Source organism: Conger conger, chromosome 1 (assembly GCF_963514075.1).
Source record: "Conger conger chromosome 1, fConCon1.1, whole genome shotgun sequence".
Taxonomy (NCBI): domain Eukaryota; kingdom Metazoa; phylum Chordata; class Actinopteri; order Anguilliformes; family Congridae; genus Conger; species Conger conger.
The window spans coordinates 51,627,119-51,651,886 of NC_083760.1; the positions used below are offsets into that span (position 1 = coordinate 51,627,119).

The 24,768-nt window shown below is 41.8% G+C and overlaps 1 protein-coding gene across 1 annotated transcript; it reads right to left on the reverse strand.

The window, feature by feature from the left end:
* Positions 1-529: 529 nt before the first annotated feature.
* On the reverse strand, positions 530-24,689 carry LOC133124078 (ectonucleotide pyrophosphatase/phosphodiesterase family member 2-like). The gene is made up of 25 exons (XM_061234955.1): positions 24,636-24,689; positions 24,260-24,368; positions 22,860-23,026; positions 22,096-22,207; positions 20,396-20,456; positions 19,829-19,926; positions 19,207-19,286; positions 18,844-18,963; positions 17,145-17,200; positions 15,488-15,553; positions 14,554-14,626; positions 13,930-14,038; positions 13,380-13,505; positions 13,128-13,159; positions 12,677-12,804; positions 11,196-11,280; positions 10,966-11,053; positions 10,659-10,828; positions 9,918-9,963; positions 9,353-9,492; positions 9,119-9,254; positions 8,242-8,319; positions 6,080-6,212; positions 2,207-2,360; positions 530-1,202 (listed from the first exon to the last, which is right to left on the reverse strand). The coding sequence occupies exons 1-25, from the start codon at positions 24,660-24,662 to the stop codon at positions 1,032-1,034; spliced, it is 2,565 nt and encodes an 854-aa protein (XP_061090939.1). The 5' UTR covers positions 24,663-24,689; the 3' UTR covers positions 530-1,031.
* Between the last annotated feature and the right edge of the window lie 79 nt (positions 24,690-24,768).

The window sequence follows — 24,768 nt, forward strand, 5'->3', positions numbered from 1 at the left end:
ATGCACACACTTCGGACATATCTGTCTTACTAATGGCATGAAAGTGTTGTAAAAGGAAGATGCCCCCTGTGAAGGACCAAAAGATAGCTCCGCCTGTTCCTCTAATGTATATTAAATCACATTATTACTACATTTAGATAAAATTCACTCATTCAGTGTACTCATGGTCTGCATTCGGGAGCACATTGTGTACTAATATAAGTAGGCTGTAGCAGAAGCAACTGCCATATATGAGGGAGACTACATATAAAAAGGCTGTAATACACAGATCACCCAATATGGATGTAAATACCATCAATTACAGTACAGAGGCATTACAAAAAAAAACAATGTCAAAAATACTTATGGACTGCGCTATATATATATCTGAGGAAAATATGCAGTGCGACTCTTCAACGTCATCCACCATCCCATAGAATATGCAAAAAAATGGCAAAAGTCACAGATACCCACGACTTCCCTGACAAACACCTAGCCATAATCATGAAGAAATTGGTTCCATCCATTGCAAAGGAGATTGACATTCGAATATATAAAATGTTCTTTATTGGGATTCATTGTTCATTCATAACAAATTAACATAAAGCAACAATTACAAAACTGGTATTACATAATGAAGTTGATATAACAGATGATTCGTTGTCATATAGGCCTACAGTCAAGAATACATCTCACTCAAAGCTCCCAGCCACAACTACTCCCAGACACCCCTCCCTCTCACAAATTCTACATTGCAAAACACTGACACATGACATAATTAAAACAAGTAATATAAAAACAAGTCCATTCATGCTTGCTATTTCAAAAATGTATTACGCAGTATTAGCCTACTATACGGCTTTAAACAGTGGAACACAATGAAACGATCAGTGATAAATCAGCTCTTACAGAGTGCATGTGGTCCCTATTGGACTTATTTGTACTCTGTTAGTGTTCAATTAACACTGGGCATTTTATTGTGAAGGAATAATAAATAAAAAACTGTATAAAAATATACACCTAATCACTCGAGATGCAGTGGAGAGAGCCGCTTATATCTCACTCTCATATGTGTGCATGTAAGTCTTTAACGAGAGGATCTCGGTGTATGTCCGGCTGGTCCTGCGGTAGAAGTCCAGCCCGGTGAGGATCTCGATGTCACGCACTCGTGCTGTATGCTTCTTCATCAGGTCCTCCACCCACTTAGACTCCTCTTCAGAGCTCTGTAAGGTCATGTTCACATCCATCATGGATACACACTCCCTATCACTTCGGCTACATACAGAGAAACCCAACTAGTCTTCTCTTCAACGTTCAGTAAGACATCCACACTCATCATCAATGCACACCCAATCACCTACATATACACACAAACCCAGTCAGTCTTCACTTTTGAGCTATGTGGGGTATTTGCAACATACAAAACACCATCATCAAAAACGCACACATTCAGATATATACATTCACCACATGTCAATATACAATTAGTGTCAGTGATGATACATGAAGTTTCAGTTCATCAACATGATTGGAGTCATGGTTGTGGCTGTATATAGCTGTGCTCAGAAAACAAGATGGTTGTCTCCAGATGAACCAGAATAGTGCAGAATGGTTCTTTTAATTTGACTTGGGGACTGGATAAGCGGCCTTAGATACTGTAAACTACTTCTAAAAAGTACAAGACTTACTGCCATTTTCCAGTATAGTAAAAGAGACACAATGGTACAGGCCAGGCAGTAAAATGGTGAGATCAAAGAAACAGCCCTGTTCAAAGCAACTCCGTATAGTAACGACCGCTGAGACGATTCTTCTTATTGCCCACATGGAGGTCAAAGTTCATAGAAGAACCCATTAGAAAAAAAGAATGTAAAACAGCAGTGAAAACTTGAAATTGGACTTTGCTGAGACAGCAAAGACAGTGCTTATGAAGACAGAGCAGGGGGACAGACTGTAGGTGGTGTGAAGGGGGTGGACAGGGGCGGAGAATATAATTGGGCGGCCTGTAGCGTAGTGGTTAAGGTAAATGACTGGGACAAGGTCGCTGGTTCTAATCCCGGTGTAGCCACAATATGATCCGCACAGCCATTGGGCCCTTGAGCAAGGTCCTTAACCCTGCATTGCTCCAGGGGAAGATTGTCTCCTGCTTAGTCTAATCAACTGTACGTCTGTAATGTAATGTAATGTAATGTAATGTAATAATAGCAGAATAGGGGCAGGTGGGACTCACGCCGCAGCTCTCGTCGTTGTCTGCCCGGTGCGGGAGGATGAAGGAGAAGACACTGAGCGGACCGTCGCAGGAGTTCACAGCTTGGGTGTAGTCCAAGCAGCTGGTGACCAGGATGTAGTAGTGGGTCGGGATGGGTACGGAGCCGCTCACATACCTGCAGCAAGACATACACGGCAGTCACACAGTGCTCTGGAGTGCTTACACATTGGTAGCAGAGAGTTGCAGTTAGCCACTTTGAATGAGAACACTTACGACACAGCTGAGGAGGCACAATTTTATTCATCAAACCACACTGGTGGGGTGGTTAGAGGACCAGGCTAAGACACACAGTCAAGAATTCTGCAACTATTGGTGATATGTACAATGAGTCATATGTCTATTTACAACAGTGAATAACTCTCTACTGCATAGTGTAACCATCACTACTCTGGGCCAATGTTCTCCTGTTAGTTCAAGACTGAGCTGCTGGCCCACGAACACCACTACCACATGTCTTTCATTGGAATTTATCTCAAGTGTTATATCAAAGCCTCATCCTACTTAGCTCCAGCCGTTAACAGGAGAAGGCCACAGGATGGTACAGTATAGAAGCTTCCTTTTGCTAGAAAAGGGCAAAACACTGCCCCATTCTGAAACTGCTGGAAGCTAGAAATGGAGTGGTTATTATGACCCCTCTTCTTCAAAGAGCTATCAGCCTGGCTCCCTTCTACCTATCTAAAACTCTGGAATGTGCTGTCTGTTCTCAACTGTCTACTATCTCTTCCAGAACAATCTTCACAATCTCAACTGATCTGGCTTCAAAAATGACTGCATCAAAGACCACTGAGGTTCTCCTCTGTCCTCATCTTTCTCGACCTGTCGGCGGCTTTCGACAGTCTGCTCACGTCGCTGACTGGGGTAGGCGTCACAGTATCAGCACTCACACAGTTAACTTCCTCCCTCTCTGATCATTCTTACCAGGTGACTTGGAGAGGCTCAGTCTCTGACCAGCGCCTCCTGCAGACTGGTGCCCCTCAGGGCTCAGTTCTTGGCCCCCTACTCTTCTCTGTGTACACCGTGTCTCTTGGTGCTGTTATCTCTTCCCTTGGCTTTTCTTACCACTGTTATGCCAATGACATCCAATTGTTTCTTCCGGAGGTCACCTTGTAGACTTCTGCCTGCTTGGCTGACATCCCTGTGTGGATGACCTGTCACCACTTCAAGCTCAACCATGGCAGGACTGAGCTTCATTACATCCCTGCTATGTCCTCTCTGACAATCAACCTCTTGCTGACTGTAAAGGACTTTGTAGTTTCCCATCCCGTACACCCAAGAATCTTGAGGTTCTTCCTCCACAACGTACTCCGTATTCGTCATCTGGTGACGGAGAAAGACACCCAGCTCCTAGTCTAGACACTCGTTCTCTCTCGCCTGGATTACTGGCTGCTATTGCTATTGCTGCATGCATCAGCTTCAAGGCGCTAGTGTTGGCATTCCAGGCTGCTAAGGGGACTGCCCCATCCAGACTGTAATTGCTCCCTACACCCCAGTAAGACCACTCTGGTCTGCCAGTTCGGGTCGCCTTGTGGTCCCCTCATTACGAGCACCAGGTGGGCAGGCTGCATGTTCATGCCCGTTCTGGTTCCTAAGTGGTGGAATAACCTGTCTACCACTGTCAGAACGACAGAACTCCTCATATTTCAACGCAGACTGCAAACACACCTTTTCAGGCTGTACCTTAGTCCCCCATCCTGATTAACCCCCCCCCCCCTTCAATATCCCTCTTATATACTCTCAATCAATCTGCATTTACTATAACTATGTTTATGATTGCTCTACATGCATGTTTTACTATTTACGGATTTGATGCTTTTGACTTCTTGAGGAAAATGCTGCTGAATGACTAACTATTCAAATGCTGCTAAATGACTCTGCCCTGAACAACTACCGGCCTGTCTCTCTTCTTCCCTTTCTCGCTAAAACTCTGGACAATCTCCATGACCCCAACCAGTCTGGCTTCAAGAGTGGCCACTCCACTGAAACCGCCCTGCTCGCGGTCACTGAGGCACTCCACTCTGCTAAAGCAAAATCCCTCTCCTCTGTCCTCATCTTCCTCGACCTGTCGGCCGCCTTCGATACAGTCAACCATGAGATTCTGCTCTCATCGCTGTCTGGGATGGGTGTCACAGGGTCTGCACTCGCTTGGTTTTCCTCCTACCTCTCTGGTCGCTCCTACCAGGTGACTTGGAGGGGCTCAGTCTCCGACCCTCACCCCCTACGAACTGGAGTCCTGCAGGGCTCGGTTCTTGGGCCTCTCCTCTTCTCGCTATACACCATGTCTCTTGGTTCTGCTATCTCTTCCCATGGCTTTTCTTATCATTCCTATGCTGATGACACCCAACTCTCTGCGTGGATGACTTCCCATCACCTGAAGCTCAACCTTGCCAAAACTGAGCTTCTCTACATCCCTGCTAAGTCCTCTCCGTCAATCGACCTCTCGTTGACTGTTGAGGACTTTGTAGTTTCCTCCTCCCGTACGGCAAAGAATCTTGGGGTGACTCTTGATAACTGCCTCACCCTGGCTCCACAAGTATCCTCCACTGCCAGAACCTGCAGGTTCTTTCTGTATAATATACGCCGTATCCGTCATCTCCTGACGGAGAAAGCCACCCAGCTCCTAGTCCAGGCGCTCGTCATTTCCCGCCTGGATTACTGCAACTCCCTCCTAGCGTGTGCCATCAAGCCCTCCAGCTGGTCCAGAATGCTGCAGCCCGCCTGATCACCAGTCAGCCCAGGTCGGCTCATGCCACCCCGCTTCTCATTGGCCTCCACTGGCTTCCTATTGCTGCACGCATCCGTTTCAAGGCCCTAGTGTTGGCATTTCAGGCTGCTAAGGGGACTGCGCCACCTTACATACAATCCCTGATCACTCCCTACTCCCCAGCTAGACCACTCCGGTCTGCCAGCTCTGGTCACCTTACGGTTCCCTCTCTACGTGCACCTGGCGGTCGAGCTGCACGTTCACGCCTGTTTTCCGTTCTGGTTCCTCAGTGGTGGAATGACTTGCCTACCACCGTCAGAACAGCAGAATCCCTCCCCCTATTTCGACGCAGACTCAAAACCCACCTTTTCAAACTCTACCTTAGTCCTCCCTCCTGATTTCCCCTGCCCCTCCTTTCTGATATCCCTATCCTTGTCTAACCCCCCCCAAAAAAAAATAAAAAAAAATAAAAATGCACTTATGATGACAACTATGTTTAGAACAGCATTTCATGTGTATTTTGCTAGTTTCTGGATGTGATGCTTTGACTTATGGTAGAACCTATGCACTTGTAAGTCGCTTTGGATTAAAAGCGTCTGCCAAATGACTAAAATGTAAAATGTAAATGACTAATATGTAAAATGTAAATGTAAATGTATGTCCTACTATTATTAAACACTAGATGGCACTAAAGCAACATAGGGGGTAACTGATTTCAGTAATCCATCCCAATGGCTTTTGGCTGACTCCTTGCTAAATGTTACTTTGAACAGTTTTCTAAGATAAACTCTATCATGCACCTTCAAACAAGAAGTTCTTATTCAATACTCAAACATGATTCTTACTGAGTAATTCTCAGATGCGTACTACATAGGCCCCTATTCTCTCAGAGAACTCTCTGCTAAGGCTCCTGTAGTTGTGGCCTACAGTGTGGTATGCATTCATTAGCTTAAGGGTGAGTAGACTGGTGTGTATTTAGTTCAGCTGCAGTTGTTTCTGAGCACTATCAATTTGATGGGAGACTATTCCAAGTGGCAAGTCAACAACACTTACTGGAATCAATCTAAGTATGAATTATAATGAATTGAAAACCTTGTTACTCAGTGTGTGAGTGTGCGGGTGCGAATCCTTACTGTTTCCTTTTCTCCGCCGTGTCTCGCAGGCCGTCGTAGTCGTAGTCAAAGACGGGGCCGCTGACCACATTTATCCCATTTCTCTCGCTAGCGTACCGCTTCACCAGCGTCTTCTGGAAGTAGCTCCACATCCCTGACAGGTGGAGAGAAGAAATAACGCCATGCTTTTCCCCTATTTTCTTTGCTACTTCTCATTGTGACAATCCCCTGAATAGCTGTGCATGTGCTGTACACTACATTGCATTACAGCCATTTGGCAGATGCTCTCATTCAGCGTGCAAACAGTAGTGGAGAACTTCAGCGTTACCATACGGAATGTACTACAGGATTACGCAACAGCGCAGACAAATCACAGGGACCCAGTTGACTAGAGGAGACACCAGTGAGCTGTGCAGAAGGGAATACCATAGGGTGACCAGATGAGAAATAATTAATGTGCCACTGGGACACTGGGACTCCTAAGCACGGCTGGTCTGGAAAAGCACAGATTTGTTCTACAGGGTGCTATATCTATAGCAGACTTGGGCCAAAAAATTCATTGTTTTGGAGTGAAATACTTCTCTACGCTTGTCTAGTAAATTGGAGCCTATGAAATACTCAAGTGCAAACCCTCCCCTCTGGTCCTTATTGGCTCAATTACAGGTCTGGTCGATAGCATCCCTCTTGTCTCACCCCCCCAAAAAAAAGTTGCACTTATGATGACTATATGTTTACAACAACACTTCATGTATATTTTACTAGTTATGGATGTGATGCTTTTAAGGTGGAAGAACCTATGCACTTGTAAGTCGCTTTGGATTAAAAACGTCTGCTAAATGACAAAAATGTAAATGTAGCATGCAATAATAGAGCAGGTATAAGGCTTGGCGGGCTGTACAACTTTGGCTGTTTGCCTCTAAGGTTTGTAGGCAAGTTCACAGCAAAGGCAGCAGATTGGGCTGGCTGAAATGATTATTTAGTAGCTGAAACACAAGGGTTATACAGTCTTTAAGCTTCGAGAGAGTACTCTTCAAAAGAGTGCATGTGTGTGAGTGTGTGGGGTGGAATAAGAGTGAGTGCATTTGCATGCAGAAACATTGGGGGGTTTGCAATGAATGGGGCTTTATGGCTGGGAGGGCAAAACTGTCCCTTTACGTTAAATCACTCAATATGACGATATCCGTATGGAACAGGGTAAGGAAAACTCTGGAGCTTTAGGAAAAATCTGCTTTCATTTGGAAGCTAACTCAAAAAGTACACACTGACTATGTTAAGAGCAGTGCCTCTGATTAAAACTACCTCCCACACAGAAACCAAGAGATTTATAAACATTAGAGGCAGCTGTTAAAAACCAGCATATGTCTGTGTGTGTATACATGCGTATGCATGTGTGTGTGTGTGTGTGTGTGTGTGTGAAATACAAAAACTAATTTCCATTGAAGGTTGGTGTGCTCCCAAAGGAACAGAGGCAGCACTTACAACACTTAGCACTGAGGTCATTCAGCTGGCCACACACTCTCCTGCACACCACACACACATACACACACTCCTGCACTCCAGGCACACACCACACACACTCCAGACCTGTCCTGCACACCACACACATACTCCCCCGCTTACCAGAGACAAACCACACATGCTCCAGAACTCTCCTGCACACCACACACACACACACACACACTAATACACTTCTGCATCCCCCACCCCCCACACACAGACGCTTGCTCAAAAAAAATAACTCCCAAAGTCAATGTGTCTGGTTATAACTGCCTCTCCAGACATCTCAGTAGTGCATAATGTACAATGCTGCTGAGCAAGATCATATACATTCAGTGAGCACTTTATTAGGTATTCATTAGACATATTCTTCTGCTACTATAGCCTATCCACTAAGAGGTTTGATGTGTTGTGTGTTCAGAGATGCTCTTTTTTGTTTTTCGCACAATTCTCTGCAAACTCTAGAGACTAGTGTGCGTGAAAATCCCAGGAGATCAGTTTCTGAATCCACCACTGTCAAACTTTTCAGTTAAAGTACACCGCCCAGAGATTCCCCTCTCTAATACTGAGCCTTCATAGCAGACCCACAAGTTTATCTCCACCACAAAGCTTGTTTCATACGCCTGCAGATTGTGGAGAGGCCATCGTATATAACACAGAACCGCCGCAATGAAAGGCTGGCTTACTCTTGAATGCAGGGTACATGGGAACGGTGTTTGTGATCAGGACTGCATCTTGTCGGCCTTCTGGGGTCGAGGCCAGCTCTGTTAAGAGAAAACACAGGCAAGAGGCATTCAGAGGCAACCGGAAGCAGAGGTGCCACTTAGGAGGCTATAGCCCCGCCACAAATCTGTATGAAGCAGGCACAGCCCTCCCAAGCATTTTCTTACAATTTTACATTTTACAATGAAAAAAATATCAGCACCTCCATGTATTCCCACTCTTTTTAGGAAATCCTTTTCCAGGACCTTTCAAGGATATTGTCCATGAATTACAGTATGTACATAAAACATGGGCAAAGGTAGCCTAGACTGGGATGTGGCCTGAGGGAGGTGGGTGGGGATTTGATAGGTAAATGTACAAGTACCATAACCTAGTAAGACTTTGTGCTGCCATGTGATCTTAGCAGCTAACAAACATTTTCCAGGTATTTTCCATGACTGGAAAACTAGACTTCCAGATTTTCCAGAACGAGTGGGAACCCTGATTGACCTAACTACTCCTTAGCACCCCCAGGATAAGATTCCTGGCACTGCCACTGACCAAAAGCAATTCAACCATGAATTTATGTCCCACTATCTTACATTTATATTCACTCATCTGGCATTTGTCCATCTTACTTACTTTTGTACATCATCATGTCATCATACAAAGCTGTTGAGGTAAACATCACCAAATGCAAATAACAGTAACCACCAGCACCAGAACAGAGTAGCACAACGCTGATGCAACTTAGCTACTACACTGGTGAATTAATTGAGATATTAAGTACATAAAAACACGACACGATTCTCTCGGTACAAATGAACGTGATAACACTGACAGCGGGTGGGGGAAACTCACGTGGTGGGTACAGAAATCCGTAGGAGATCTGTTTGTCTGCTTTGTAGCCAGAGCATGACTGACTATAGCCTGGAGGCACGCGAATGTCAGGCCTCACACAGTTGCTCAAAGACTCTGGGAGAGGGGTGACATCTATCTGGAAAGACATCAATTACAAATGTGAGACAAACTTGAGTTTCATGAGAACAATGATACTCTCTGATATAGAGAGTGTGAAAGGTGAATGAGATTTACCTGTTTGGAGACTGTGTAAGATACCCATAGAGGCATAGAGAGGGTCTCACTGTACCCACTGATATAATCACTGTGGTGGAGAACGCTGTATTTTGTACGGAAGAGTATGGCTGGTCGACCATATGGAAGATTCTTGCTATCTGCAGACATGATAAACAATAGAGTTGCTTCAACAAAGCAATGGTCAATTGAAATATACACAGCAGTAAACGCAAGCACGAAGACAGAAGATGTTTGCCTTGTGTGCCATACACACATACGCATTTTGCGACCTTGGAATTATATGGTTCTATCTGCGTTCTGAGTGGTTTTGAGATATTGAGCTTCAAAGATACCAAAGTGAATGGGCTCCAAGCAGATACAACCATCTGAATTCAGCATTTTTGTGTAAAACTTCACATATATATTTAGTGCCCTATAAACAACATATTTATGACACTAACACAATTGTCAAAAATGTCAGTTAGAACCTTATAATTCTTATATTATTATTATTATTATTATTATATCTTATACTATAAGGTCTATAATTTGATGAATTCACTATAAGCACAGACAGTCTTACCATCCAGAGCTTGTCTCAGTCTCTGATTGAGTTCCTCCACTTTGTTCTGCAACAGACAGAACCACAGTGACTCCAGGTTATAGCCTCTTACAAGGATGACTTTCAAAGCTCTCTGCCCCCTATTTTTTGAACGCAACTGCAAAAGATTAGAGGTGAAAATCTCTAGCAAAAGAGCTTGAATACATCCCTGCAGAAGCAAGCTTTCTTTGTAAGAATAATTACATTATTACATTGCATTACAGGCATTTGGTAGACGCTCTTATCCAGTTCACAAACATAACCATAACCAGGGACAAGCGCCCTGAGAGATCCAAGAGGGGTATTAGTACAATTGCACATTCATTAGCAAATTATGTAGATAAATATTCAATATTATTTTACAAAAGATAAAAACAAATCACAATAAAGCCAAATAGTGACTTGTATGATTGTATCGAAACAAGACATGATTTACGGAAACATTAGGTATTAATATTTACATCGATTACACAATATAAAAATGGACCAAGGGTTTCTTTCTATCCAAGCATAAACCCAACTGAGATAAGATATACTGAAACTATATATAATGTAATAATGACTACAGTGTTGCATATTTGAGTAAAATATAGCCCACCAGTGTTTTGGCAAGCTGTGCCCATACATGCCGATCATTTTGTTTTAACTTTAGGATTTAGAGTCGTACAGACCCCTGGTCCTGTTAAATGCTCTGAATATGGGAAGGTTAGGCTAGCAGCTTACTTTGTCCTCACAGCTACACCCTAAGTCATCTGTGATAGCAGACGCAGGGACTGAGGTGGTAGGCTTGGAAATCTCCTCAGGCATAGTGGGCTTATGGGTGGGGGTTTTCAGGATGTGGTTCAAGCTACCATGGGTTCCGTTGTTAGGGGCAGGCTTCAAGCCCAGGAGGTCTACAGTGAAGGAAACAAAAGAAGCTTTTATTTTTGACCAAAATATCTGCCAAAAGAGAATGAATGTGGCAATCTGCACTGGAAGATGAATGACAAAAAATGAACAACAAAAAAAACAACATTATTATGTCACTTACCACACATCACATTGTAAAGTTCAATGTTCTCAAAAGCTGGCACTTTTGTCTTGAATTTGAAATTAGGTCCATAAGCCAAAAAGATTGTCTAAAAAACAAGAAAAGCAATGTGACATACAGCCATAAAAGCAAATAGAACTAAAAACAAAAAGGTCAGTAAAAGGGAAAATGACTATTTTTACCTCTAATAATAACAGAAAGAATAACAGAAATGAATACAAATGGGTTACCTGCATGCTGTTTATCTTGTTATCATAACCATGGTCACCATTAAATCCACATTTCCCAGGGTGTTTCTTGCCTTCTGGAGCTTTCCTACAAAAATATTTTGTTAAAATCTCTATGAAAAAAGATGAATAAATTCATTCTTGGTGACCCTTGGTGGCTCTATTACTCAAATAAAATAAAATATTTTTTCTAGAGTGAAGAGTAAGTCATTTTCCCCAAAGTTTGACCTATTTGCCATGTGTACTGGACTTAATGTACATGGCTATACAACTGCTTCTTTGTGAATTGTATCTTATCTGATCTGTTCTTCAGTCTGTCCTAATGACATGCACTTGTTTGTACGTCGCTTTGGATAAAAGGTATCTGCTAAATAAAATGTAGTAATGTGGTGAAATGTTTGAAAATTTGTGCATAGTTTATTTTATTTTTAATGAGTTTGCCTATTGTCATGAAGGGTGCCAATAGTTCTAGAGTTGACTGTAATTATCCCCCAGTTTAATTGAATCAATATTACCTCAAATTTGCTGTACTGGGTATTCTACTGGGTAACTCAGTCAGGCAAGACTTATGAAAAGACGAATGAAACGCATAATATAAATGCAAATAAAAATGATGAATATAATTTACCATGATGAATTATTCTAAATTATTATATTATAACACAAAAATAACTTAGGGTCTGGGTTACTAAGTTACTGAGTTGTTTTGAACCAATCATTGATAGTGTTATAAGTTTTGCGCATGCTAAAAGTCTTGCTAAATCAGGCACTTAATTGTTAAATCTATTCACTGACAACCAGGACCAACAGAAGTATGTACGGACCTGTTTGTAGACTTTTTGGTTTAGCTGGCTGGCAAGTCTTTGAAATTCCACAACCTCCTACTGCCAGATATTTTAACTGAGAGCACCGTAGATACCATTCCAGTGTCCTTGCACATAAAAAAGTCACTTTTATGCTAAAGCCGCAAGCACATAACGTCTGAAATTCGGGTGTTGCCCGGAGCACAGTAAACAAATGTTCTACTTCATTCCTGTCTGAAAGACTACTTCACACTCTTACCTACAGGAGGGCAGAAATCCCCTGAGCACACAGCTTTCAGTTCACAGCCCTGGTGCCAGGGATTAGGCTTAGTCTATATCTCTGAAGGAAAATGTCAAAGGTCTCTTTCATTTCTCCCTGCCGCCTGCCAAGTCAAATAGGAGGACTTTCATATGGACGGGACTCATTCTCTAGCTTTACATCTCCAGTTCTCTCTCTCTCTCTCTCCATCCATAGATTTTTTTCACCACTTCATTGCTGCAGCAAGGCATTACCTCATGGGTTTACATTAAGAGCGAGAACTTTCCACCTGGCTCGGCGCTGACGACAAAACATGAAAAGGAGGGGGAAAAAAGCCCATCCAAATGAATGTTAACACTCCCTGTCTGGCCGGGGGAAAAGCATCTTTGCGGCAAAGGGGTGGAGAAGAAGGTGGAAGTCACCTCGCGATGTGCCACTTTCTGTCCACCATCAGATGGATCTCCTCAATCCTGCGGTTGTTGGCATAGTGTAGACGCTTTGGAAGGTGCTGCTTTAGATATGGTTTGAAGTGTTGATCCGACTTCTTACACTGTGGAAATAGGGCAGTGTAATAACTCGACACATATCAATGGCCAACACAGAAAGACTTATAGGTCACATTTAACCCTTGTGTTGTCTTAAGGGTCAAAAATGATCCTAAATGATCCTTTTTTCAACTTGAAATTTCATGACAAAGTTTGTGTTGAGTGACAGGTTGTTTCTTCATGCAAAATAGATTTGGGGTTTAAAATTCAATTACGCAGCTTTATTTTAGGGGTTTAGTGAAGGCCCTTTTACCCTTAGGCCAAGGGGACTATACAGAATGTTAAGACTACACAAGATTTAAGGTGTACATGATCACGTCATACTCACTGTAAGATTTGCCACAATTGCTTTAGCGTCATCTGAAACAGAATTCATAAACATTAGTAAGAAACATTACTATAGCTGATTTAAATTAATTTAAATTCATTAAATTCATTCAGACAGAAGAAGCTGTCTGCTGGACAAACTGAAAGGACTGAAGAACAACATTTGTGAGTGGTTTATATATGTATATGACAGTCACGGTTTGAGAAAAATGGGGTTGTTTTCTTGCTGATCATTGTGGATTTCATGACTCACATTTTGCGTTGTTAGGCAACCTGGAACGAATTCTACCAAGCGACCCTGGGACAAGAATGAGGTCATCCACATTCGTCATGTAGGAACTCAGGAACTCTGTTCGGTCACAATGTGCCTCCTCCATCCCTGTGTGATAAACCAGACAGTCAATTTATTATCCTAGCACAGGCATCAAGCTGTGTTTAGGCTCAATATGTATTTATTTATTCATTTGTATTTATGCTCCATATTTATTACAAAATCATAGACAATCTATTTCATATATACCCCCAATGAGACTTTGTGCACGCTGTGAAGGTTCACGTACCCCATTTGTAAAGTACAAATAAATTGAATCAGTAAGTAAGTAAAAATGAAATAGATCACGAGTAGTTGCATAACTGCATTGTAATGATTAATGACAAAGTTGAATAATTTTTGGACCAACTTCCCTGAGAAGCAAGAAATTTCATCTACAGCTTTTATGGATCATGTCTGCTCAGTAAGTCTGTAATTCACACACAGTGCCCCCAGAGGCGTGGAGGACTATGGTGGGAAGGGGCTGCAGTACCGTGGTCTCCCACCACAATGAGGTTAACACAGCGGTGCAGGTTCATCTGCTTCAGTCCGTCCATCAGCTGCCCGAAGATCTTATCAGTCTCCTTTAGGGGGTTGTTCAGCTGCGTCACACAAAGGTACACATCTGCATTTAGGCGTCCTCAATGCAGTATGACTGCTTTGACACTTTCATAAGGCTAGAGAATTATTGTGTACGTCGCTTTGGATAAAATATAATTGAATGTTAAATATAACAACTCACTTTACAATTTCACTTTGAAGTGCTTGCAAAAAACAATATTTCATTGTACCAAACTTTTATGGCCATCTAAAAAGGACCTGAATGCTAACAGTGCTTATTACCAAAACTAGCACCATGGAAGATTTAATTCATCATGATAATACCATGAAGCCAGTTCTTTTTTTTCAGCGGCTAGATGTCACGTTTGCCTATTCATCTATTCTTTCAATGAGGACCACAATGGAAACAAGTTTATGAAACTTTATTGTGTTACCCTCGATCATTTTGTAATTTATGCATAAATGTTGGCTGCATTATGATTATCAAAATAAACTAAAGTAAACAAAACTAAGCATATGGCAAGGCATGCTAGCATCTCTCACATGATCGGCTCACCTCAATGTTCAGGGGTCCCAGCTTGTGTCCAAACGCATCTGACTGCTCAGAGTGCATGGCGTACACATAAGGCCTGAAAAATTACAGCAGTACAGTTTCCAGTGAGCTAAACCTCCCTTCCTCATCTTAAAACACTGTAATGCAAAGCACCTGTTGAGACGAATTGGCATTACAACAGTTTGGCAAAAGTATTACATGTACTTTTTATCATTAAATTTAGTTTTAAATGTTACATTTAGCAGAAAACATTATATAACATTTACATTTAGTGGGTGCATGACTTTCAGGAATTAGCATTGCATTAAATAATTTAGCGGAGAAAAATAGTCACCAATGAATTCACCAATGAATTTAGCATTATTATTTTAAGTAGATAAGATAAAACCATGAAAAAAATATTTACAAGCCTGTGGATAACTGTAGTAGTCCCACCTGCAGATTTTTACAATTGTATTTATAATCCTACTGCATACATGTGAAGTAGTAAACAGTCTGTGAATCCAAGTTACTAATAAACACTACTATATTCAGTAGCATGAGTTGTTATGTTACATGAAATTCAAATCTAGGAATCTAATCCTAATTCTACATTGCAGTCACTCAAGTGACCTACAGTGCAATGTCTGCACCGTTGGGGTTGTTGATATAAAGTGCATACAAGAAGCACTATCTCTTCAGAACATTTCACATTTAACTCAGGGGTCCCTCAATAATACATAAATCTCAGCATGATGCCTGGACTGTCCCTCACTGAGAAAAATGCTACAATACATGATAAAAACAGTTTATATTTATTTCTCTTATGGATTTATTTAAAAGGCCAGTGCACGACAATCGACATATCGGTGATTACATTAATGCATGGAGTGCATGGAGTGAGTATACTGTATATATACTGTATACAGTCTAAAATAAGGTTTCAAAAGGGTCTGACCTCTCTCCATCAGGAAGGTTAAGCCACTGAAGCATTGTCAGTACCCTCCTCTCCAGCGGAATCACTCTGTGGGGAGAAAACAATATCAAACATCACATCCAGACATCTGCTCAGGGAACCAACCCAAAAATCTACCTCAGATGCAGCAAACATGAGTCATGTTAACATGTATGTTTAGTTTCATTTTGAGAAATAATGTAAATCATCCATAGTCTAATTAATATTTATGATTGAAGAGGGCGGGTTTCCAAAGGCAGGGTTCCAAGCCCTGTTAGTCCTGGAATTATTGATAAGTGAAATAATGGTCCAGTTTCACAGACATGGATTAAGACTAGTCCTTGACTAAATTATATTTAATGGAGATTCACCATACAAAACTGAATTGAGTCAATGGCAAAGCTCTATCTTTGTCTATGAAACCTCCCCATTGTGGTTCAAATCTAAGCAATGTATTAACAGTTTAAATCAATAAATAATTTTGGTAAAGACACATGAGGCATGCAGTTACTATTGTTGACTAAAGATAATATAGTATATCCATACAAAATACAGGTGGGGGAAACTAAGACAAAAATATTAAACAAAATGGCTTTGATGGTAGATGCTGATAAGTTTTTAAATATGTAAAACATGAATAATTACAGAAACTTGTCAACGTGTAGAGGTAGACCAAAACCTTGAACGATGAACATTCAAATCATTTGATATAATGATATTTGCTGTAAGCACTATTAGTATAGAAATACAGTTTTAAAGGAGCAATATCTTGCCTGTTCAGTCAGTTTCCCATAAGCCTATGGGTTACACTGAAGCACAGGGGCTCGGGGAAGGGGATGGATGAATTTGAACTATAGTTTCCTCCGCCCACATCACTAAACAGGCCCATGAAGGCCATATGCCAGTCGAACATGGCCTCTCAATACCTTTTCACCAGAGAACTGCTTTGCATAAATCACCTTCCAACAGGACCACAGGAAACAGGCCTCAAAATGCACTTCAGCCCTATGTTTTGGAAGGTCGTTGTGCGGCTAGAGAAGTTCAGAGATGCCCGGCTCTATGTAAATATGTCCATTTGAACAAATTGCTTGCAAAGTAAATCAAGCTCTACCCCTTCTACACATTCAAAAATCAATCTGAAAAAGGCCTCTGTCTCAGCATATGTGGGAGCCTTTGTCTTCACCACTGGCCCGGCTAAAGCGGGGTATGATGGCCCGTGCCTTTAACCGAGAAGTAACATGCACTAATGTCAATCTCTGAATAAAATCTCGCTGCATGAGCACGGCACGATTGAGATGTAATTGCTGCGCAAACTGCAATTTTGGGGGTTTTTGTTTTCTTTTTTTCAAACCCAGCGGTTGGAATTTGATGGTAGTTAACGGCTGCAGTCTCATGGGCTGATGTTTGTGAATTTTATTCTCCATTTTGGCATGTACAGGAAAAAATGGAACAAGTGACCTACAGTACAGAAGCTGAGAGTGTTGCCAGAGTTGGGAAACTCTATCTGAAATGAAGTGTAATTTAGATAAATCCATCCATGTTTTAAAAGGACATTTTTTTTATATATGGGATATAAAGAGGGAAAAAACCATTAAGATGGGGGATTTTGAGAAATATTCCAGGGAGTATATGAATCACATTTGTGCAGAGATGGACTTACACAGGCCAGAAGAAAGTTCCTGCCTTCACCCCTTGCTTCACCGCTGTGATCCAAATCTAGAGAGAGGAAGACCGTAACATAACTCAGTTCACTTCAACAGGATACATACAATGTCCACAAAGGAAAGTGAAGACACACTATACAAAAAAAGTGTTCACTGTAACTTTTTTCCACTGTATTTCCTCACAAAAGAAGTTGAGAGAATCGGTTTTAATGGCAATTGTATACCATCAAACAAATGTGTACCATCAACAGACAGTAAACACAGTTACTATGCAGGATTTTGAACCTTTCTGTGGTCCTATGTTTACAATCAAAGAAGTTTCCTGTCCTCAACCCCCACCCACTCAGCTCCATTGAGGGCCAGAAACACAGTTGAATGCAGTTAAATAGCTAATAGCTAATGAGGCATACTATCTTGTGCTTCTTCACCTCTGCCACTGCAGTAGTTAGCTAGCTACAAGCTCTGCTGAAACCTAACCCTGCCCTAACCACAGGCTCTGTAGCCTCACACCAACCCCTTCCCGACACAGAAAAGAGCATCACGCCCAGAAACTTCCCAAATACATCTTAGCAGGAGACGTACAGGCAGAGAAGCACATATTTTGCAAATGTGCAGACAGAGATTGCCAGGACCACACTGATATGACTGAGCAGGGTTACTTTATAATAAAAAGGTAAAAAGTCTGCATAGTATGGATTTGAATTCTCACCGAACACTTCATTAGGAACATTTTTACTTTATTACACCAACTTATTCATGCGGCCAATTGTGCAGCAGCAGTGCAATGCATGTAGACATGGGTCAAGAGCTTCAGTTAATGTTCACATCAACCATCAGAATTGGGAAAAAATGTGATCTATTTGACCATGGAATGATTGTTAGTGGCAGACAGGGTGGTTTGAGTATCTCAGAAACTGCTGATCTGCTGGGATTTTCACGCACACTCTAGTCTCTAGAGTTTGCAAAGAATGGTGCAAAAAACTTTTTAAAATCCAGTGAGAAGCAGTTCTAAAGACAGAAACGCCTTATTAATGAGAGACGTCAGAGGACAAGGGTCAGACTGGTCAAAGCTGAATGGAAGGTAACAGTAACGCAAATAACCACACATTACAACAGTGGTATGCAGAAGAGCATCTCTGAACACACAACACTTCATTACATTACATTACATTACATTAATGGCATTTGGTAGACGCTTTTATCCAGTGACGTCCAGTTGATTAGACTAAGCAGGAGACAATCCTCCCCTGGAGCAAAGCAGGAGACAATCCTCTCCTGGAGCAAAGTTTAAGTTAAGCGCCTTGGCTACACAGGGGATCAAACCACCGACCTTGTGGGTCCCAGTCATGTACCTTATCCAATACGCTACAGGTTGCCTTAGAGTTTCATAACTCTAAGTGGATAGGCTACAGCAGAAGAAGTCTAAGAAATAAGTCTAATAAATACCTAATAAAGTGCTCACTGAGTATATGTCCACACTCATATGCACAAAACTCCAGTTGATCTTAGATTCTGCCTGAAGCAGACTGAGGTTGAAATGTGTTTCATGTGCCTGAGAGATATAATCTATAGACATAGATATAAGTGGAGTCACTGTGTGCTGTTTTCATTGGTAAGTAATGCAGAAAATGTTCACAGATGCAGTAACGGCTGTTCTTTTGTTCTGAATGAAGCAAAGAGCAGATAGACACTCACTGGCTGACCCCCCCACCAGCGATGGTTCAGTTTCTCGCGACCTCGGAGGTTGAAGATCGCATCAAACACTGGGTCGTGCATGGAGTTTCCCACTATGCCATGGGATTCAGGATAAAGGCCCTGCAAATTACCCAGAAATTACCCAGGCTTACAATCATAACTCAAGTGAAAGTATCTCTCTCAGACTTATGCCATGCAAAAAATGCTAAACAATGAAACATAACAGATAACATAACCCTCAGCATATGCCTTCAAAACAAGAGAAACAGTATGTATGTAAAACATATAAATAAATATTGAGCATTTTTACACACACACACATGCACACACCCAGTAAAAAGATTAAGATGAAATGATACATACTGTTGCAAGGCTGTACAAATTGGGGAAGGTTTTAGTGGGGTAGACAGGTCTCATATAAGGTGCATGAGTACCACATGTTCCTGGAAGTTTAACACAGAAAAATCTCAGTAACATGTAAAGGGAGCTCCACATCACAGACAAAAACAAAAACTATGGAATACCTATGGAGTTTAGCTGCATACCAGTCATATGTATTTTTATATACTATAAAGGTGTATCATAAAGAGAACCTCCCTGCTGTAAAATCCAGCCATGCCAGCTATGCCAGCTTGAAAATTGAGCTGGTCATAAACTGATGTAGCTAGGTATGGGCTGAATAACCAGCATGGCTGTAGGAGCTAGTCAACCAGCTAGTGCTGGCTACTTCTGTGTCTGAGCTATGTTTTAAAACATAGCTTGAGTCGGTCAAACAATGTCAAGCTGGGAGCTAGTCTGAACTGGTCAACCAGCTGCCAGCTGTTTCTTTCAGCAAGGCTGATTCTCAAATATTCAATGTACTAGAAGTAACAGTCTTAAATAGCAGTTATGTGTAAAATGAGTATGGTTTATAACCTCAGGAAGTGTGACAGCGTACATTGTGGAGGGATCAACATGCTGCCTTAAATGAACAAATTTCACTTACTTAGTTTATCAATGTTGGGGATAACTGCACTGCCCCTTTTCATGTAAGATGCACGGAATCCATCCACCGACAAAATGATGAGAGGGGGTCGGACGAATCTGGAGGCAGGATCGCATATGTCATATCCTCTCTCACAAGCTCTCTCTATCGCCCCTGAACACTGCTGAGAAGTAGCCCATCCAAGTACTGCACTCAGTTTAGACCTCAAATTACACGGGCGATATTAGTTTCATTTAGTCATCTAACAGACTACAAAGAATCAAGACTAGATTGTGAAAGCTTTCTCATACCTGCACGAAGGAAACGATTGCATACACATTACTAATCAGAAACAGCTGGGAAGCCAACTATCCAGATACTCTCGGTCCCCTAAAATAGGACTATGTATAAAAATGGATGTAATTCCTACACGGATCTCCTGTGAATGTAAACACCTGCAAATTAACGATGACAGTCTGCAATTTAACTTTAATACTCATTATTCCATTTTAAATGCTAAGCCAAAAGACAGAGCCAAAATAACAAAGAATTTCACCATTGTCCAAATACTAAATAAATGTTACTCACCCTTCAGGACATTCTTGAGTCTTAATCTCTTGACAGTCATCTTGCTCCCATGATGTTTCACCTGCCAAAGAAAGGAACTTGAGTAAGCAATCAACATCACACGCTACACATACAAGAATACACTGGTACAGTGAGGTGCAAAAAATTGGGCACCCCTGGTTTAAATGTTATAATGAATTTGTATGTGATCAACCATTGCCACCAAGAAGGAGAAGGCTACAAAAAATTATATCAATGTTTCAAACAACCTATTTCCACTGTCAGAAACATTATTAGGCAGCACAGATGGTACAGTGGGTAGCACTGCCGCCTCACAGCAAGGAGGTCCTGGGTTCGAATCCCTGTCGGCCGGGGCCTCTCTGTGCGGAGTTTGCATGTTCTCCCCGTGTTTGCGTGGGTTTCTTCCGGGTACTCCGGTTTCCTCCCACAAAGACATGCAGGTTAGGCTGATTGGAGAGTCTAAATTGCCCATAGGTATGAGTGTGTGAGTGAATGGTGTGTGTGCCCTGCGATGGACTGGCGACATGTCCAGGGTGTATTCCTGCCTTTCGCCCAATGAATGCTGGGATAGACTCCAGCCCCCCTGCGACCCTGTTCAGGATAAGCGGGTTAGGATAATGAATGAATGAATGAGAAACACTATTAGAAAATGGAAGATAAATGGAACAGTTGAAGTCAAGGCAAGGTCTGGAAGAAGAAGAAAAATTTCAGATAGAATGGCCCGAGACCTGGTATGAAATGCTCAGAAGAACTCACACATCACTGCAAAAGAGCTGCAAAAAAGAGCAGCAGATACTGGTCTAGCTGTTTACAGGACAACAATTAAACATACTTTAAACAACAAAGACCTACATGGCACAGTTGCCAGAAATAAGCCTTTCCTACGACCTCAACACAAAGTTAAGTGTCCAAAGTCTTAAGCCTTTTGGAACAATGTGCTTTGGAACCAAAATTGAACTTTTTGGCCACCACCAAGGTTTGGAGAAATGTTTGGAGAAAAAATGGTGAAGCCTTTGTAGAGAAAAACACTTTGCCAACTGTAAACCATGGAGATGGATCCATTATGCTTTGGGGTTGTGTGGCAGCTAGGTGCACAGGAAATACTGTGCAAGTGGAAGGACGAATGGAATATCAAGTATCAAACCAAATATCAATAAATATTTCTTGATATTTGAAGTTGAAGAGAGGTTGGGTATTCCAGCAAGACAATGATCCAAAGCATACCTCGATATCAACCATGAAGTACCTCCAGGAAAGATGGATGAAGGTTTTGGAATGGTCACCAGACTATGGAAAGATCTTAAACATGCCATACATGCAAGGAGGCTAAAGAATATTTCTGAGCTAGAGGTGGTTTGCCTAGAAGAATGGGGGAAAATTCCAAAAGCGAGAATTGAAAGACTCTTAGCTGGCTACAGGAAGCGTTTGCAGGCCTGTTGTAGTAGCCCGGGGAGGAGTTAAACAGTACTAACTGACAGGGTTGCCACAGGGTCTTTTTAACTTTGAAGAAGAAATGTTTAAGGTTTAACTTTGTACCATTTAGAGGTCAGGTTCGCTTCTGTTCCCTTAGATATTAATTGTAAAAGCCTTTTTGACCAGACCTGGGGCGCCCAAATTTAGCTCTACCACTGACAATGATACATAGCGAATGTACAGAGCAAAACATTTCTGTTTACCAGATGACACCGTCCATCCCTCACCTTTGCATAGGGTTTTGTAGTTGGTGCAGCAGTCTCCCTTTTCCAGGCAGTCCTCAGAGCAGTGGCATGCGTGAGCTTCGTTTCGAGTCTCCCCACAGCGTTCTTTGCTGCACTGAAAGCCCCCCTCTGATGATAGCAACAAGGGTGAAACAATCAAACCATGTTTTCCTGACACTCTCATGCATCGGTGATCTAACAACAAGGAAACAAGCGTAAGTGCACTGCTGTGCATTTACCTACACCCCCGTAAATTATGATACACAGTGCTACAGTTCCCTGTTTTTTTTTTCCCTGTCTGGTTTCACCCCTTTGGTTCACTCCCAGGCAATGTGTTGGCTGGGGTGAAGCTTAAGGGCATGGCCTGAAATTGGAAGTGTCTGTCTGGGCTCTCGAAAGGGGGCTCAGTTTGCCCCAGGAGGGGCTGCTTTCTCCAGGACTGGGTCGTCAGACTAACTCCTTTATTTTGTTCATAAATTTGTTAATTACCTAACTTGATCCAAAATGAAATGCTACAGTCTATTTCAACTCAAAAGATAGGCTACTCTATTTCATTATTTAATTGTTTTGATCAGAAAATAAATATTTTTGACTCTTTTGACTATTTTTCGACAATGTAAGCCCTCTGCGTGAGGGCTTTTGATTCTTTCCAGTCTATTTCAATGAATTAGAATAAATGTGATGACGTAACATTCACTAGCAAATTATCTGAACTCAGCACGAAAGCAAAACTTTTTTTTTTTTATTAACAGGGGCACTCGCAAGACAAACCACCTACCAGTTTTCAGGCAATGCTCATCAAAATCAGAACAGCAGCTGTTGTAGGTCTTGCACAAGTTGTCACAGCGACAGTTGGGCGCTTCAGCCTCCTGCAGCTCAAAGCATCGGTTCTTGCATGACCCTAACGTACTTATCCATGGTGAATCTGCGGGAACTGCCATGAGACAAAACTGTTATCTGCACACCGGCACTGCACAAGGTGAAACTGAGAACTCGAATGCACAGTCGCCTGAAGAAAAAAAGACATTTTCATGAGTGCCACATTGTTCAACTCAAGTCATATACTGGGCACATGCTTGGTACAACCAGCTAGTTCACTTTCTGTGGGATTCTTTTTTTTAAACTAATACTGCTTCACTTGACTGTTATCTTTCTGTGTATTTCCACACAACATCACATAAGAGCACATTAATCAAACTGATAATCAATGACTGGGAACTAGCCAGAGGACAAGTGTTCTTAGATCTCCATGCTTCAGATATTTGCATATCTTAACATTGACACAAGAGAATACTGTGAATGGTATATGGTTGGCATTTATATAGTGCCTTTATCCAAAGCGCTGTACAATTGATGCTTATCATTCACCCATTCATACACACACTCACACACCGATGGCGATTGGCTGTGCCGACCAGCTCGTCAGGAGCATTTGGGGGTTAGGAGTCTTGCTCAGGGACACTTCGACACAGCCCGGGCGGGGGATCGAACCGGCAACCCTCCAACTGCCGGACAACTGCTCTTACTGCCTGAGCCATGTTGCCATGTGCAAATGTCGAAAATGTGCAAACATTTTCCCAAAACAAATACATCGACCCAGTCAAATCTGAACAGCCAAGATTTCATAATTTAAGCACACTTTTCTTGTTTGTTTTTGTTTACACTGGCAAGATCATCAGGCAAGATTTACACTGGCAAGATCATCCTGATCATCATGTGCAAATAAACTCTGATTAGCGCCCTATTGCAAAAAAACGTAAAGCCGTACCTAAGAGGATCAACGAATCCAAGCATCAACGAGCACAAGTGCGCGAAACTGTGGAATGTGTGCCGTGGCAATATCGGCGATGTTCTGTACATCGGCCAACGTACAAAAATGATTTCCAAAGTAGCTCATGTATTAGTGGAGTCACCTCTTTCTGTCTCAAATTCTTTCTCAAAATGCAGCATTCGGGACAGCGCTGTTGTAGTGGATCCCCAGCCTAAACCAGCTTTTTCATAGGTGCACATAGGTTCATTCAAATACAATGGAGAGTTTGTTTTTCACCAATGCAAATGCATCGCGCGTCAAAATGACCATGACAAACCACAAATAGGCTTTGCACTCGAAATGCTCGTTCATTTTAAACGCTGATTAACAACAATTTAATTGTATTATTTTGCTTACATTCTGAATGTTGTGGAGCTTCGTCCCTTTCTCCAGATCGTCTCGGACGATTGAAAACATATCCCAAAGAAACATTGGAGCCAGAGAAGAAGGAGAGGACATAAAATACCTTTGAAAAGATAAAAATCAAAGTGCCAGGTTATAGGGCTAAATAAACAACTGCCTTTCAATACCCTCATCAAAAAATGTATTCCAAAGAACAAAAATATATTAAAATCCATAAATTTGAATCGTGAAAGCCATATCTCCTGAACATCCTTCATGCATGAAACAACTACACGCAATGCTATAAAGTAGTTTTAAAGGTTACAATATACTATTATAAATCAATATTATTACGCATTTTAGGTATTCCAATTGTCTCGATTATAGCTACCTGTTTAATCGTTATATGTTTCCGCATTTTGACAAGTTCTATGCTTGTTGCCTTCTCCCCGACAACTGAAAGTGCAAGCTTTTCAGCTCGTTGGCTAACTTTTGTAACAGCACCACATCCCACCTGGACAGAG